A 17,428-nucleotide genomic window follows, 5' to 3' on the forward strand; every position below is an offset into this window, starting at 1 on the left:
GATAATCGACTAACACAAGCACTAAGCGACGAAATATCCATGTCAGATGACGACGACAAACAGGAGAAGCTACAGAACGCCATACAGAATATCAGCAACGAGAGGCAAAAATGGAAGCAAAGATACGACCAAAAGCATCAGAGTCCACCAGTATACAACGAAGGACAATTGGTCGTTATTGACCATGTACCAACCGCAACAGGTGACACACACAAACTCGATCCGAAATTCAAGGGGCCTTATATTGTCACAAAACAGCTAGTTCATGATCGATACGTTGTGGAAGATCTACCCGACGCACCACGTACACAACGAAGATACTGTAATGTAGTCTCCAGCGACCATATGAAACCATGGTGCCGTTTAAGTCCAGATCTCGAAGGCGACTATAATGAAGCAAACGAAAGTACCGAGGATGAGACGTCCTAGGAGGACGAATGTCAGGAAAGGCCGAGCTGTCAAAGACAGTTAGTTACGGGTGAACATTCGAAGAGTGCAGACGTGCGAGCGTGCATAAGCTCACGACAATCGGCATATGGATTTCTATTTTCTATTCTTTCTTTAAACATAAATGTCAAATTCAATTACTTTTATTAAATTACATAACCATAACTCGGAACGTTTTATTATTTAATCGGGTTTTAATAAAAGTTATTTCTAACGCAACATAGAAAGGTTTACAATTCATATAAATACGCCGACACGGCCTTTCTGACAATCACACGTCCTCGGGTGTATAATGAATATAACAACATATAATAATAAAGGTTTTCTTAATTTAACTCTTCTTTTACAATGCACCAAAACTAAGCTTCAGAGGTAAGTTTTTCTCGTGACAGAGTTTACAGATATCTAATAAACACGCCAACTACCCTACGCCCTGCACCACTCGCCATGATTTATTTATTACATTTTTTTTTTTTTTTTTCACTTGAGCTTGCAGTTAATAGATATAGTATAGCCTCAGACCAAAACAACATTGACGTCTCTCTCAACGCCTTGACTGTTTTCTCTTTTTTCATTAACGTCTGTTTCAACGTCATTTTCAGCTAATAGGCTCTCATTAGCATTCTCAGTTATGCTTAACTCATTAGGAACTTGTCCCTCTGGGAACTTCCTCAAGTGTTCATGCGAATACTTATATGTTCTTTTACTACTTATATACTTCAAAATATATCTGTCTCCTTCTAAAACCTCTACCACCAAAAACGGACCTCTGAACTTAGGATCTAGTTTAGTCTGATGTCTTTCCTCATTCTTAAGTAAAACGTAATCTCCAACTTTGTGTGGAATGATTTTGGCCTTAGTTTTGTCAAACCGTTTTTTTGTCATAACATAAATTTTTTTGAATATTTTTAACAGCTTGATCTCGTAACTCTTTAACATCAACTTTACATTCATCAGTACTATTTGCTGTTAAACCAAGTGGTCGCGCCTCTTTACCGATCATTAATTCTAATGGACTAGCTTTTGTAACTCGATTGGTCGTGGAATTCAATGCCAGTTGTATTTCACCTAAAGCATCCTGCCAAGATCGTTGACTTGTTTCAACCGCAGTCAATAAATTTTTCAATGTGCTCATGACCCGTTCTAATTGTCCGTTGGCGCGACTCGCACCAGTAGCAATTAAATGCAATTCTATTTTTTGCGTAATACAAAAATCTTGAAAACCCTTGCTTGCAAAGCACCTACCCTGGTCGGCAATAACTCGAGAAGGAACACCAAATAAAGATATGGATGACTTAAGGGACTTGATACAATTTTCAGTATCAATATTTATAGTATGATGCAAATAAACATACTTTGTAAAAGCGTCAATTTGAACAATAACATATTCCTTAAGGTAATTTTTACCACTTAATTTGCCAGTGATATCAATGTGCACCGTGTGCCACGGAATGCTGACTTTTGGAGTCGGGTGAAGCTCTGCTTGAATTTTGCCTGATTGTGATTTAGACACTCTACACGTTATACAATTTTCAACAAACTTCCGTACATATTTCGACATATGCTCAAACCAATAATAGTCATAAACTTTATCAAGCGTTTTTTTTCCCAACCTAGATACATAACAGACTCATGAACATGGTTTATGACTGACCACCTGAAACATCTAGGGACAACCGGTAAACATTTGGTTTTCCTATTTCTTTGTATCTTCCGAAATAGAGTACCAGCTCGCAATTCATACGTATTTACCTCATGTTGGTCAAGTTCATTGTTAAGTAATTTCTTAACAATGGTAGCTATTTCCGAATCTCTTCGTTGCTCTGCAAGAAGCCAATTGTCCGAAATATTCGCAAGATTAACACCTTTTTCCGGCACTTTCTCAACCTGCTCATTATTTTCAGGCAACAAATTTCTAGAGAAAAAGTCCGCATGTGCCATGCGCTTGCCCTCTCTATATTCTACAACAAAATCAAAAGCTTGCAGATATGCCCACCAGCGATGAGCTCTCGGGGTTCAATCTAATTTGGTGCGGGAAGATTTAAAAGAGTTACAATCTGTCGAAAATGTTTAATGGAGTTAACTACAGCTAATGTCTCCAATTCATATGAATGATATCTAGATTCTGCCGAGGAAGTTCGCTTACTAAAATACTCAATGACGTGTGATCTATTATTAATCTTATGCATTAATATAGCACCATAACCATCGGCACTAGCATCAGTATGTAATTCAATGGGAAACTGCGGATCAAAAATAGTCAAAACTGGTTTGTTTGTTAATACGGATATTATTTTGTGGCGTATTTGTTCATGTTCAGGTTTCCAATTAAAACTATTATTGTTGGAGGTAAGGAAATAAAGAGGTTTCATAATCTGAGAAAATTTAGCTATAAATTTCCGAAAATAAGAAGCCAAGCCTATGAATTGTCTCAATTGGTGAATAGACTAAGGAGGGGGCAAAGCAGTTAATGATTGAATTTTACGTGAATTTGGTCGAACTTCTCCAGACTTAATTTCATACCCAAGATATTCAACACTAGTTTTCAGAAAAGCACATTTAGTAATATTAAGCGAAAATCCGGCTTGGGTTAAAGTATCTAAAACAATATTCAATCTTTCAAACGCTTGCTCCTTCGTCGAAGCAACAATAAGGCTATCATCCATATACACTATAACAAAAGAATAAGCTAGATCCCCTAAGGCCTTCATTACAGATCGCTGGAAAACGGACGGCGCATTTTTTAACCCAAAAGGCATGGTTAGAAATTCATACTGACCTTCCGGCGTTACGAATGCTGTAAGCTCAATGCTGTTAGGGTGAATTGGAATTTGATGGAAGCCACTTGCCATATCTAAACAAGAAAAGTAATTGGCGCCACGTAATCTAGCTATTTGATTTGAAATAAGAGGCAGTGGATATTTATCGGATACCGTATTCAAGTTTAGCTCACGATAATCAACACAGAGGCGATCAGATCCATTTTTCTTCTTTACAAGAAGGATAGGACTGGCAAACGGGGAATAACTGGGTCGGATAATTTTGTATTCCAATAATTCCTTTATTCTATTCCTGACAACCTCTTTTTCTACCTCACTAAGCCTATACGGACGCCTTTGCACAGTCTTGCTTGGATCAATTAAACGAATTTCTAACTGGCCAGTAGATACAAAAGTACGCGGAAACCCATCTATGAAATATTTTGAATATTTTTCAAGTAGCGACATTAACTGAATTTTATCATTTCCAATTAGTTCGGTATTGACAGTAAACGGGTCAGAAGAACAAGTATTTGCAATTTTCTCTTCAAAAAGATCAAATTTGTTACACGTTATCGTTACTCCAAAACCTTGACTAAGAATTTCACGGCCAACCAAAATATCATATTTTAAATAACTATCAAGAACTACATGAAGCAAAATTTTAAGAACAAATCCACTAATTTTTACACACATCAATATTTGCAAAGAGCTGCATATGGAGGCATTTCCGATGCCTTTTAACACAACTACATTGTTAATTCTTTTCCCCGTAAACTTCTTTGATATGGTTTCCTTTAAAAGCGTACACTCAGCACCGGAATCAAAATAAAATTGGAACAACTCACCATCCTGGATCAATACTCCCTTTGCGTAAAATGATTTTTCTCCAATTTCCTTTATTGACTACAAAATAAGTTTGTCAAATAAAAAACACACTGATACACTAACAACATATATTTTTTATTTGGCACAACAAATGCATTTCGGACAGACCTGCTGTCCATCATCAGCGACGCGCTACTAAAACAAAGGAGTCAAGAATATAAACAAAATAGAAAATATTAGCAATATTATAGCAAATACAAAACAACGTACATATGTATGTATTAAACTAAAGAAAAAAGAGGGAAATTTATGTTCCCGTTGTCAGCATTCATGGCAATCTTGGTTTTTGTGATGTAGAGAGATTCGTAAGCGTCTAATGCGGCAGTTACCCACCGACGTGTGCCGTACGTAAGGACGTTTGTCGTACGAAGCACGTTTGACCGAACTCTCAAGCCCGTAGGAATCAATGTGTGCGTCTGTGTACATGTACATAACATATTTGTGTATGTATTGTTTACAGATAAGCAATGTTGCCATTGACCATTTTGCATGTATGCTTATGGAAACATCAACTTTTTCCAATTTAATTTTTGATATTGTAAAAGGCCGGAATACATATTAAATAAGTATAAATAGATTACATATTTATAATCAGCACTTTTACATAATTATTTCGAATTATTTTCACAATTTTTCAAACTTTAATTAGGTGTTTTTGCATAAAATTGCAAACGGTCAAAAATTAGCGCACAAAAGTTTACTAGGCAACTCTGTCTAGTGAGAGAGCGATCAGCTGAAACGTTCTTACGGAAAAAATCAAAATTGTTTTGATTTCTACGTTCCGGGCTACGTACGTACGGGCGTTGCACGTTGGTGAGTTTTCGTTTACATTGCACACTCATAAGATAGGTCGTGTCAGCTGACACGTTTTAGGTACGTACGTTCGTGAGTAATGCGGCAGTTACCCACGAACGTACGTAGAAAAAACGTGTCAGCTGACACGACCTATCTTAGGAGTGTGCAATGTAAACGAAAACTCACCGACGTGCAACGCCCGTACGTACGTAGCCCGGAACGTAGAAATCAAAACAATTTTGTTTTTTCCGTAAGAACGTGTCAGCTGATCGCTCTCTCACTAGACAGAGTTGCCTAGTAAACTTTTGTGCGCTAATTTTTGACCGTTTGCAATTTTATGCAAAAACGCCTAATTAAAGTTTGAAAAATTGTGGAAATAATTCGAAATAATTATGTAAAAGTGCTGATTATAAATATTTAATCTATTTATACTTATTTAATATGTATTCCGGCCTTATACAATATCAAAAATTAAATTGGAAAAAGTTGATGTTTCCATAAGCATACATGCAAAATGGTCAATGTGCTTATCTGTAAACCATACACACACAAATATGTTATGTACATGTACACAGACGTACACATTGATTCCTACGGGCTTGAGAGTTCGGTCAAACGTGCTTCGTACGACAAACGTCTTTACCATAGATGAATGGATTTGCAACTCTTTGTTTCGAGAGAGCGCTGTCAAAATGCACAACATTTATAACATTTATCAATTATGCCACTCCAAACAAAAATGAATAGATCAGAAAATGGGGATTTTTGACATATATTTCGGCGATTATAGTTTCAATCATTTAATAAAATGATAGTCGTAAAATATTTATTTCCTTAAAGTTATTTTACAATAATACGACTAGTTAGAGTTAAATATAAACAAATCTAAGTAAAACTAACATTTTGATTAAATTAATAAGTCAAATATTGCAGTGAAAACCATATATTCTTTTGAAATTTCAGTAAATCGGACCTATGATATAATAGTTAACATTATTTAATGGATAGGGCTTATCAAAATGGACTGGTTGCATCGGGAGTTCATATTTACAAAACCTGTTTTTAGTGATAACTTTTGAATGGGAAATAATATTTACCCTCCGCCTTCGAACTAATAATACTTACACTAAAACAAGGGTAATAGTCTAGTTGAGGGGTCGACTGCTAATACGCTACCAAAAATATCGAGAGAGGTGTCAAACGACGCGTATTAATCTCGAGAACAATAATCCGATGGCGGAAAAAAAAATTTATCTCTGTGCGGAGATATTTGCATTTGAAGTTGGCGATTTCCATGTGGTTGTTGTTGTGTTCGTACCCCCAAAAAAAATTGTGCATCACCGTGGCGGTAGCCACGGTTATACCACACACCCGGACTTGGCATGGCGTAGCCCAGGGTTATTTTTTATAAGCGCGGCCGAAGGCCGCCAATGCAGAAAGGTGTTCTGCGCAAAAATACTATGGATCCGACCCCCGGTTTCGGAGTTACCCGCGGGTCTTTTTTCGGTTTTTCGTTAATATCTTTTGAACGCGTTAAAATTTTTATTTTCCGCCTTAGGGTTATTAATACTGATGTCAAGACGCGTCGTTTGACACCTCTCTCGATATTTTTGGTAGCGTATTAGCAGTCGACCCCTCAACTAGACTATTACCAAAACAAGTATTTTTATCCTTTTTCCCACAATTTTTGAACGCTATTCTACAGTTGTAGGTCAAACTAAAGTTCACCAAAATTTTTGGCACGTTTTTCGTTGTGGCTGGCACATTTTTTGATCTGGCACCCGCTTCAGCTGGCGCGAGGGATTTATCTGTGATTGTTGCCAGCAACAACTAGAAGATAACTCCCTCGTGAGAGCGAAAATATGAGAGCGTAAACAAAAGATTCGTATCAATCTAATCTATGGTCTTTACGTACGGCACACGTCGGTGGGTAACTGCCGCATAACTTTCTGTTGTTGAGCACCGCTTTTATTAAATGAAGACTCTCTTCTACAGTGTCGATGCTGTGCTTTGTTGAGCTGTCGTCATTTGTCGTGTGAATGTGCGCTGCTACTGCAGACCGATGAATTTGTTTATTGTTGACGTGCTTTTCGTGTTCTTTGAAACGAACAGAGATTTGCCTTCTAGTTTGTCCAACATATTTTGCATCGCAACCCAGGCAACTAATTTGGTAAATGCCGCTACGCTCAAGCATTGGGACAGTATCTTTTTTGGAGCCCAAAATGTTTTTCAATTTGTTGTTGTTTGTATATACGATTTGCATTTCATTCTTTTCAAATATGTTCGTTAAATTATTGGTGATAGCAGGAAAATAACTAAATGGTATGCGTGCTAATTTGTTTGTTTTAATTTCTTTATTTTGAGCGAAGAGAGTAGTTAAATTGTTTTTGTAGTGTAAGTTGGAATGTTTTTTTATTAGTTTATCGATGAGTTTCTTGTCATAGCCATTGGTAGTTGCGAGATCAATAATTTTTGTATACTCGTTTTTATAATTAATTACGGAGACTGGTAAATTCACAAGGCGATAAACCAATGAATGAAATGCAGCTATTTTGGTTTGATAGGGGCAGAAAGAATCACTTGTGATTAAACGGTTAGTTGAGGTGGGTTTTCGATATACCGCATAGTCAATTTTATTGTTCACTCTTGTGCATTTCAAGTCTAAGAAATTTATGGAGTTTTGTTCATCTTCCACTTCAACTGTGAATTTTATGCTGTCGTATTTGTTGTTTATTGTGTCCAATGTGTGTTGAAGTTCTTGTTTTTAAATTATGCAAAACACATCGTCGACGTATCTGATCCAAATTCGAAGTAAGACACCTTCTGCTTTTAAATCGTTTTAGAATTTGGTCATGAATGCTTCTGCAATTAGTGGTGACAGTGGGTTTCCCATGCTGGTACCGAAGTCATTAGAATAAAACTTATCTCTGAAGGCAAAACAATTGTGGGACATACAAATCTGGGATGCTTCAATTAAAACTTTTATTTCATCCGGGTTGCCTGTTTGTTTTCCAGGTGTTTTCGAAGAGACTCTATAGCAATATCAACTGGGATGCTCGGAAACAATGCTGTTACGTCGAAGGATGCAAAAATTTCACCTTCATGGATTTCTATATCTTTGGTCCTGTTAACAAATTCGAAGGTTTTTTTTATGCTGGCACCCTCAAAATTTCCATATTTGCTCAACTCAGATATAGAAATCCATGAAGGTGAAATTTTTGCATCCTTCGACGTAACAGCATTGTTTCCGAGCATCCCAGTTGATATTGCTATAGAGTCTCTTCGAAAACACCTGGAAAACAAACAGGCCAACACGGATGAAATAAAAGTTTTAATTGAAGCATCCCAGATTTGTATGTCCCACAATTGTTTTGCCTTCAGAGATAAGTTTTATTCTAATGACTTCGGTACCAGCATGGGAAACCCACTGTCACCACTAATTGCAGAAGCATTCATGACCAAATTCGAAAACGATTTAAAAGCAGAAGGTGTCTTACCTCAAATTTGGATCAGATACATCGACGATGTGTTTTGCATAATTAAAAAGCTAGAACTTCAACACACATTGGACACAATAAACAACAAATACGACAGCATAAAATTCACAGTTGAAGTGGAAAATGAACAAAACTCCATAAATTTCTTAGACTTGAAATGCACAAGAGTGAACAATAAAATTGACTATGCGGTATATCGAAAACCCACCTCAACTAACCGTTTAATCACAAGTGATTCTTTCTGCCCCTATCAAACGAAAATGCTGCATTTCATTCATTGGTTTATCGCCTTGTGAATTTACCACTCTCCGTAATTAATTATAAAAACGAGTATACAAAAATTATTGATCTCGCAACTACCAATGGCTTTGACAAGAAACTCATCGATAAACTAATAAAAAAACATTCCAACTTACACTACAAAAACAATTTAACTACTCTCTTCGCTCAAAATAAAGAAATTAAAACAAACAAATTAGCACGCATACCATTTAGTTATTTTCCTGCTATCACCAATAATTTAACGAACATATTTGAAAAGAATGAAATGCAAATCGTATATACAAACAACAAATTGAAAAATATTTTGGGCTCCACAAAAGATACTGTCCAAATGCTTGAGCGTAGCGGCATTTACCAAATTAGCTGCCTGGGTTGCGATGCAAAATATGTTGGACAAACTAGAAGGCAAATCTCTGTTCGTTTCAAAGAACACGAAAAGCACGTCAACCAGGCATGCTTAACGAACGAAACGATATCATTTCGTTACGATAATCAACGTTAATAAACGAAACGAAGTCATTTCGTTTCGTTTATTAACGTTAAGAACGCCAAATTAACGTTAATTTGACGATCTTAACGTTAAAAAACGAAACGAAGTGACTTCGTTTCGTTTATTAACGTTGATTATCGTAACGAAATGATATCGTTTCGTTCGTTAAGCATGCCTGACGTCAACAATAAACAAATTCATCGGTCTGCAGTAGCAGCGCACATTCACACGACAAATGACGACAGCTCAACAAAGCACAGCATCGGCACTGTAGAAGAGAGTCTTCATTTAATAAAAGCGGTGCACAACAACAGAAAGTTAGACGCTTACGAATCTCTCTACATCACAAAAACCAAGATTGCCATGAATGCTGACAACGGGAACATAAATTCCCATCTTTTTTCTTTAGTTTAATACATACATATGTACGTTGTTTTGTAATTGCTATAATATTGCTAATATTTTCTATTTTTTTTATATTCTTGACTCCTTTGTTTTAGTAGCGCGTCGCTGATGATGGACAGCAGGTATGTCCGAAATGCATTTGTTGTGCCAAATAAAAAATATATGTTGTTAGTGTATCAGTGTGTTTTTTATTTGACAAACTTATTTTGTAGTCAATAAAGGAAATTGGACAAAAATCATTTTACGTGTTGTCAGACTACAAACCTTAGGTTCGGCTATTTTAATAAATAAATAGTTCTCACACAGTTTATGTAATACTCCCTTTGGTTCAGCCACATTACATATATCAACCCTCTTCTCGTAGCTATTGGTACTGTTACTTGAAATCTGACTGCTATTTTTTGAGCACTTCGAAGCAATGTGACCCACTTCTCCACATCTAAAGCAAACCAACGACGTACGACATTTTTCAGTTGACGAGCCACTTGAAAGTTGATTAATTTTAGGTAATAGTTTCCCTCCCTCCCTCTTCGAACGACACTCAGCAATTTTGTGTCCAGCTTTTCCACAATAATGGCATTTGACGTTCGACATTAACTTGCTGTTTTTAATTTCCAGAGGATTATCAAAATAATGTTGTTTCCTTTTCCCAAACGTGAAAGCCCTAAGCTCTAGTTGAAGCTCATTACGTGTTTTGATATTTGTTCTGAATATTAAACGTTGCAAACCAGCGTCAAAACGGGATGTATGTGCAAGGATCACCGAAACAACTATCTCTTCAACAGGCATTGCTTTCCATTCAGACATCAATGACGTATCCAACCGGCTTGCATAAACTGAGAGACACTCACCTTCAATTGGATGACCATTTAATATATTTACAATTGTAGCTGCTGAAGTCTTAACACCCTCAAACCGCTGTATAAACAATTCTTTGAATTGTGTCCAAGTGATACCAGGATAACTTATTTGCGACAACCAATGCGACGCGCAACCTTCTAACGACTTACTCAGGGCTATAATTAAGGCACTCCCCACCAAAGGATTATCTGCTATTACCATAACAACTGTCGAACACCATGAAATTGGATCTGCTCCTGAAACGTCAGGATTATATTTAGGCAGAGAGATCCTCTCCGCTTGTCCCGTTGATTTTGGAGCCTGCAAAGATTTTACTAGTTCGAAAATTTGTCTACTTTGCAATTCTAAAATATTTCGTAATTGCGTATTCGGATCAATTTTAGGCGGAATCCATCCCACTTCTGATGCGGGCGCATGTTCAAAAGCGCCATTTGCATAGGGAGAACTCTCCTTTGTTGAAGGTGCTTGCTCCGGGTTATCAATATTCTCCATAGTTGAGCGTAATGAACTACTGCACGTTTCAACGTCTTTTCTTCTTTAATGATCCCAATATAATTTTATATTTTCTTAACTGACTTGCAACGTGACAGGAGTACACTCGGTAAAACGATCAGATTTCATCTCACTACCTATAACCCAAACATGACAACCTCATCAACTCACAGTTCACTTTGATACAGTGAGAAAAATATCTTCACAACATACTTGGATTGAAAATAAATTCATTTAATACACAAAGTTATTTCTAACGCAACATAGAAAGGTTTACAATTCATATAAAAACGCCGACACATACAAAACATAAATTACTATATTGACGTATAACACGTTATGTAAGCCATACACATTTTTTTTTACAAAATGGTTTTATGCGATATATGTATGTATGTATTTCTAAAGAAACTCTCAATATCTTCGGTATGCTTGCACGCATAGCTTTAACACAAATTCTGTGAGTAAGTATACCATTTAGTTTTCAATTAATTTTTTCGCCGGCCATCGTATTGCCTCAATCCATGGTAATTAGCAGGATGCTCAATCAAGTAAAGTCCTTTGAACGTTCCCAAACTTTGTTTTACTCCCAGAGAAAAATAAAGAAATGTACGAAAATTGTGCCTACGTTCTAAAAAAGATCAAAATTGATCAAAAAAGACCATTGTACCAAACGAGGTTTGGAAAGGACCATTTTTGGTCCAAATGGACCAAAGTGGCAACCGTTAAGCATTGGTTTGTCCAACCATTCAATAACCCCTGAGAGAGAGCTCAATACCGAGAAGCAAACTTGGAATATGGTGTCTTCAAGGCATAAATTTGAGAATTACCTCTGGCGACACTGTTAACTTAGCACTCGCACATCCAAAACTTCTTCATATACATAGCATTTTCAGGCCAAAAGAACCTTATTTTCAAATCAAATGAAATTTTTTTGGCTTATGAGATGTACAGGTTTTGAAACTTGATTTTACACTCAAAAAATTTTTCAATGTTAAAAGTGCACTATGTGAATATCACTCTATCTCGGCTGCCGATTCGAATGCGCCGCATCCCAGAAGAGGACGGTCTTACCCCAGACTTTCATTAAAAAATTGCCTATATGTGGGCATCAATTCAAAACATTTTTACGAGAAATAAGGCGTTTACGAAAAAATGCTGTGCGTTCTTCAATCGAGTTCTGAATTAAGTCTAATCAAGTTAAAAGCAAATTTTTTCACTCTTTCTAGCCATCGTCCGATATCTGAGCTATAAAAAGTGTGCGTGGTTCTCAACCGTATACGTCCATTTTCGGTAGAAGCCTTTCTTGTGGGGAGAAGTAGTGCCATGAAGATCGTTACAATACTCACATCCTAATGAACGTAAGTGCAAAAAAACATATTTGAATGAGCATTCGGACAGTTGAGCGCACGGACCCCTAAATAGCCCCAATTTATTTGCAAGTGATCCCTCGAACTACTCCGACAAATCTCGCAAAACATCTCGCAATGACCCCAAAATGACCCAAACCATCCCGAGATGACCCACAAATGACCCCGAGGGAGTCCCCAAAACCATGCCGAAATGACCCCTAAAAGTCCCCGAAATTACCTATAAAAGACCCCGGGAGGGCCCTGAGGGAGTCTCAAAAACCATTCCGAAATGACCCCCAAAAGGCCCCAGGAGGATCCCGGGCGAGCCCCGAAATAACTCCTAAAACACCCCGGGAGGACCCCGAAGAAGTCGCCGAAATTACCCAAAAATGTACACCAAAAGACCCCGCGGGGGTGTCCCAGAAATTACCCCAAAAACGCCGTGAAGAAGCTTCGGAACTACACGCGAACTGGTTACGCATATGTATATATTTTCAGGGTACCTCGAGGGTTTATTTTTGAATAAAAATTTAAATTTTATTGTTTTTCCAAATTTTTTAAATAATAAATAATAACTTAACCAGTTACTCAACATTTACACAAATAAGAATGAGCATCACTCAGAATATTTTGAATAACGATAAAAAGTTATTCATTACTCAAGAAGTGCTCGAATAAAAAATATCTTGTTACTCATCACTTCTTGAATAATGAATACAAATTTGTTTTTTATTTTTTCGTCAACCGTTATTCAAATTTCTTGATAACGCCCTTTCCTGGCGACAAGCAATTACATAATTGCAAGGTGTTTTTTTAAAACGACTGCTGAGTTAACCTTACACCATTTCATAATTTTCTTCATAAACATCCTAACTCTCGTCAAAACATAGAATTTATGCTAAGATAGAGCATTTTCGGAACGGTAGCTGAGATATGGTGATATTTCAATAAGCAGTCCAAATGGCAATATTTCTTTTTGTGTTATTTACAAATAAATAACAAGTAAGGAAGGTTAAGTTCGGGTGTAACCGAACATTACATACTCAGTTGAGAGCTATGGTGACAACATAAGGGAAAATCACCATGTAGGAAAATGAACCGAGGGTAACCCTGGAATGTGTTTGTATGACATGGGTATCAAATAAAAGGCATTAATGAGTATTTTAAAAGGGCGTGGACCTAAGTTCTATAGATGGACGCCTTTTAGGGATATCGCCATAAAGGTGGATCAGGGTTGACCATAGAATTTGTTTGTACGATATGGGTATCAAATGAAAGGGGTTAATGAGTATTTTAAAAGGGAGTGATCCTTTGTTCCATAGGTGGACGCCGTTTCGAGATATCGCCATAAAGGTGGACCAGGGGTGACCATAGAATTTGTTTGTACAATATGGGTATCAAATGAAAAGTGTTAATGAGTATTTTAAAAGGGCGTGGGCCTTAGTTCTATAGCTGGACGCCTTTTCGAGATATCACCAGAAAGTTGGACCAGGGGTGACTCTAGAATGTGTTTGTACGATATGGGTATCAAATTAAAGGTATTAATGAGGGTTTTAAAAGGGAGTGGTGGTAGTTGTATATGTGAAGGCGTTTTCCAGATATCGACCAAAATGTGGATCGGGGTGGCCCAGAACATCATCTGTCGGGTACCGCTAATTTTTTTATATATGTAATACCACGAACATTATTCCTGCCAAGATTTCAAGGGTTTTTTATTTCGCCCTGCAGAACTTTTTCATTTTCTTCTACTTAATATGGTAGGTATCACACCCATTTTACAAAGTTTTTTCTAAAGTTATATTTTGCGTCAATAAACCAATCCAATTACCATGTTTCATCCCTTTTTTCGTATTTGGTAAAGAATTATGGCATCTTTTTTTTAATTTTTCGTAAGGACAGGCGGTCGACTGTGTATAAAAACTGGGCGTGGCTTCAACCGATTTCGCCCTTTTTCACAGAAATAAGTTATCGTCCTAGAATCTAAGCCCCTACCAAATTTCACAAGGATTGGTAAATTTTTGTTAGACTTATGGCATTAAAAGTATCCTAAACAAATTAAATGAAAAAGGGCGGAGCCACGCCCATTTTGAAATTTTCTTTTATTTTTTATTTTGTTGCACCATATCATTACTGGAATTGAATGTTGTTTTGTTAAAATTTTACTTAAAAAAATTTTTTTTTAAAAGTGGGCGTGTTCGTTCTCCGATTTTGCTAATTTTTAGTAAGCATACATATAGTAATAGCAGTAACGTTCTTGCCAAATTTCATCATGATATCTTCAACGACTGCCAAATTACAGCTTGCAAAAATTTTAAATTACCTTCTTTTAAAAGTGGGCGCTGCCACGCCCATTGTCCAAAATTTTACTAATTTTCTATTCTGCGTCATAATTTCAACTCACCTACCAAGTTTCATCGCTTTATCCGTATTTGGTAAGGAATTATCGCACTTTTTCGATTTTTCGAAATTTTCGATATCGAAAAAGTGGGCGTGGTTATTGTCCGATATCGTTCATTTTAAATACGATACCTCAAAATTTACTCAAGTTATCGTGTTAACTGGCAGACGGACGGACGGACATGGCTCATTCGAATTTTTTTTCGATACTGATGATTTTGATATATCTCGATTCCTTTATACCTGTACAACCAACCGTTATCCAATCAAAGTTAATATACTCTGTGAGCTCTGCTCAACTGAGTATAAACAAGTAAGGAAGGCTAAGTTCGGGTGTAACCGAACATTACATACTCAGTTGAGAGCTATGGAGACAAAATAAGGGAAAATCACCATGTAGGAAAATGAACCGAGGGTAACCCTGGAATGTGGTTGTATGACATGTGTATCAAATGGAAGGTATTAAAGCGTATTTTAAGAGAGAGTATGCCATAGTTCTATGGATGGACGCCATTTAGGGATACCGCCATAAAGGTGGACCAGGGCTGACTCTAGAATTTGTTTGTACGATATGGGTCTCAAATGAAAGGTGTTACTGAGCATTTTAAGAGGGAGTGGGCCTTAGGTCTATCGGTGGACGCCTTTTCGAGATATCGCCATTAAGGTGGAACAGGGGTGACTCTAGAATGTGTTTGTACGATATGGGTATCAAATGAAAGGTGGTAATGAGTATTTTAAAAGGGAATGGGCTTTAGTTCTATAGGTGAACGCCTTTTCGAGAAATCGCCATAAAGGTGGACCAGGGGTGACTCTAGAATATGTTTGTACGATATGGGTATCAAATGAAAGGAGTGATCCTTAGTTCCATAGGTGGACGCCGTTTCGAGATATCGCCATAAAGGTGGACCAGGGGTGTCTCTAGAATGTGTTTGTACGATATGGGAATCAAATGAAAGGTGTTACTGAGCATTTTAAGAGGGAGTGGGCATTAGGTCTATAGGTGGACGGACGCCTTTTCGAGATATCGCCAATAGGGTGGGCCAGGGGTGACTCTAGAATGTTTGTACGATATGGGTATCAAACGAAAAGTGTTACTGAGCATTTTAAGAGGGAGTGGGCATGAGGTCTATAGGTGGACGCCTTTTCGAGATATCGTCATTAGGGTGGGCCAGGGGTGACTGTAGAATGTGTTTGTACGATATGGGTATCAAACGAAAGGTGTTACTGAGCATTTTAAGAGGGAGTGGACATTAGGTCTATAGGTGGACGCCTTTTCGAGATATCGCCATTAGGGTGGGCCAGGGGTGAATCTAGAATGTTTGTACGATATGGGTATCAAACGAAAGGTGTTACTAAGCATTTTAAGAGGGTGTGGGCATTAGGTCTATAGGTGGACGCCTTTTCGAGATATCGCCATTAGGGTGGGCCAGGGGTGACTCTAGAATGTGTTTGTACGATATGGGTATCAAATGAAAAGTGGTAATGAGTATTTTAAAAGGGAGTAATCCTTAGTTCTATAGGTGGACGCCTTTTCGAGATATCGCCATAAAGGTGGACCAAGGGTTACTCTAGAATGTTTGTACGATATGGGTATCAAACGAAAGGTGTTACTGAGCATTTTAAGAGGGAGTGGGCATTAGGTCTATAGGTGGACGCCTTTTCGAGATATCGCCATTAGGGTGGGCCAGGGTGACTCTAGAATGTGTTTGTACGATATGGGTATCAAATTAAAGGTGGTAATGAGTATTTCAAAAGGGAGTAATCCTTACTTTTATAGGTGGACGCCTTTTCGAGATCTCGCCATAAAGGTGGACCAAGGGTGACTCTAGAATGTTTGTACGATATGGGTATCAAACGAAAGGTGTTACTGAGCATTTTAAGAGGGAGTGGGCATTAGATCTATAGGTGGACGCCTTTTCGAGATATCACTATTAGGGTGGGCCAGGGGTGACTAGAATGTTTGTACGATATGGGTATCAAACGAAAGGTGTTACTGAGCATTTTAAAGGGAGTGGGCATTAAGTCTATAGGTGGACGCCTTTTCGAGATATCGCCATTAGGGTGGGCCAGGGGTGACTCTAGAATGTTTGTACGATATGGGTATCAAACGAAAGGTGTTACTGAGCATTTTAAGAGGGAGTGGACATTAGGTCTATAGGTAGACGCCTTTTCGAGATATCGCAATTAGGGTGGGCCAGGGGTGACTCTAGAATGTTTGTACGATATGGGTATAAAACGAAAGGTGTTACTGAGCATTTTAAGAGGGAGTGGGCATTAGGTCTATAGGTGGACGCCTTTTCGAGATATCGCCATTAGGGTGGGCCAGGGTGACTCTAGAATGTGTTTGTACGATATGGGTATCAAATTAAAGGTGGTAATGAGTATTTCAAAAGGGAGTAATCCTTAGTTCTATAGGTGGACGCCTTTTCGAGATATCGCCATAAAGGTGGACCAAGGGTGACTCTAGAATGTTTGTACGATATGGGTATCAAACGAAAGGTATTACTGAGCATTTTAAGAGGGAGTGGGCATTAGGTCTATAGGTGGACGCCTTTTCGAGATATCACCATTAGGGTGGGCCAGGGGTGACTAGAATGTTTGTACGATATGGGTATCAAACGAAAGGTGTTACTGAGCATTTTAAAGGGAGTGGGCATTAAGTCTATAGGTGGACGCCTTTTCGAGATATCGCCATTAGGGTGGGCCAGGGGTGACTCTAGAATGTTTGTACGATATGGGTATCAAACGAAAGGTGTTACTGAG

At 37.8% G+C, this 17,428-nt stretch overlaps 1 protein-coding gene across 1 annotated transcript; it reads right to left on the minus strand.

Moving 5' to 3' along the window:
- Positions 1–2,468: 2,468 nt before the first annotated feature.
- LOC137245877 (uncharacterized) lies at positions 2,469–10,916 on the minus strand. The gene is made up of 3 exons (XM_067777080.1): positions 9,828–10,916; positions 6,805–7,158; positions 2,469–2,690 (listed from the first exon to the last, which is right to left on the minus strand). The coding sequence occupies exons 1-3, from the start codon at positions 10,914–10,916 to the stop codon at positions 2,469–2,471; spliced, it is 1,665 nt and encodes a 554-aa protein (XP_067633181.1).
- Positions 10,917–17,428: the final 6,512 nt, after the last annotated feature.

Source organism: Eurosta solidaginis, chromosome 3 (assembly GCF_040869045.1).
Source record: "Eurosta solidaginis isolate ZX-2024a chromosome 3, ASM4086904v1, whole genome shotgun sequence".
Taxonomy (NCBI): Eukaryota; Metazoa; Arthropoda; class Insecta; order Diptera; family Tephritidae; genus Eurosta; species Eurosta solidaginis.

Coding starts and splice junctions, on each gene's coding strand:
- LOC137245877 (XM_067777080.1), bottom strand. CDS start 10,916: ATGGAGAATATTGATAACCCGGAGCAAGCACCTTCAACAAAGGAGAGT. Junction 7,159..9,827: donor TTAAAATAGCCGAACCTAAG/GTTTGTAGTCTG, acceptor ATATTTGAAAAG/AATGAAATGCAAATCGTATA. Junction 2,691..6,804: donor GTTACCCACCGACGTGTGCC/GTACGTAAAGAC, acceptor TTTGATCCGCAG/TTTCCCATTGAATTACATAC.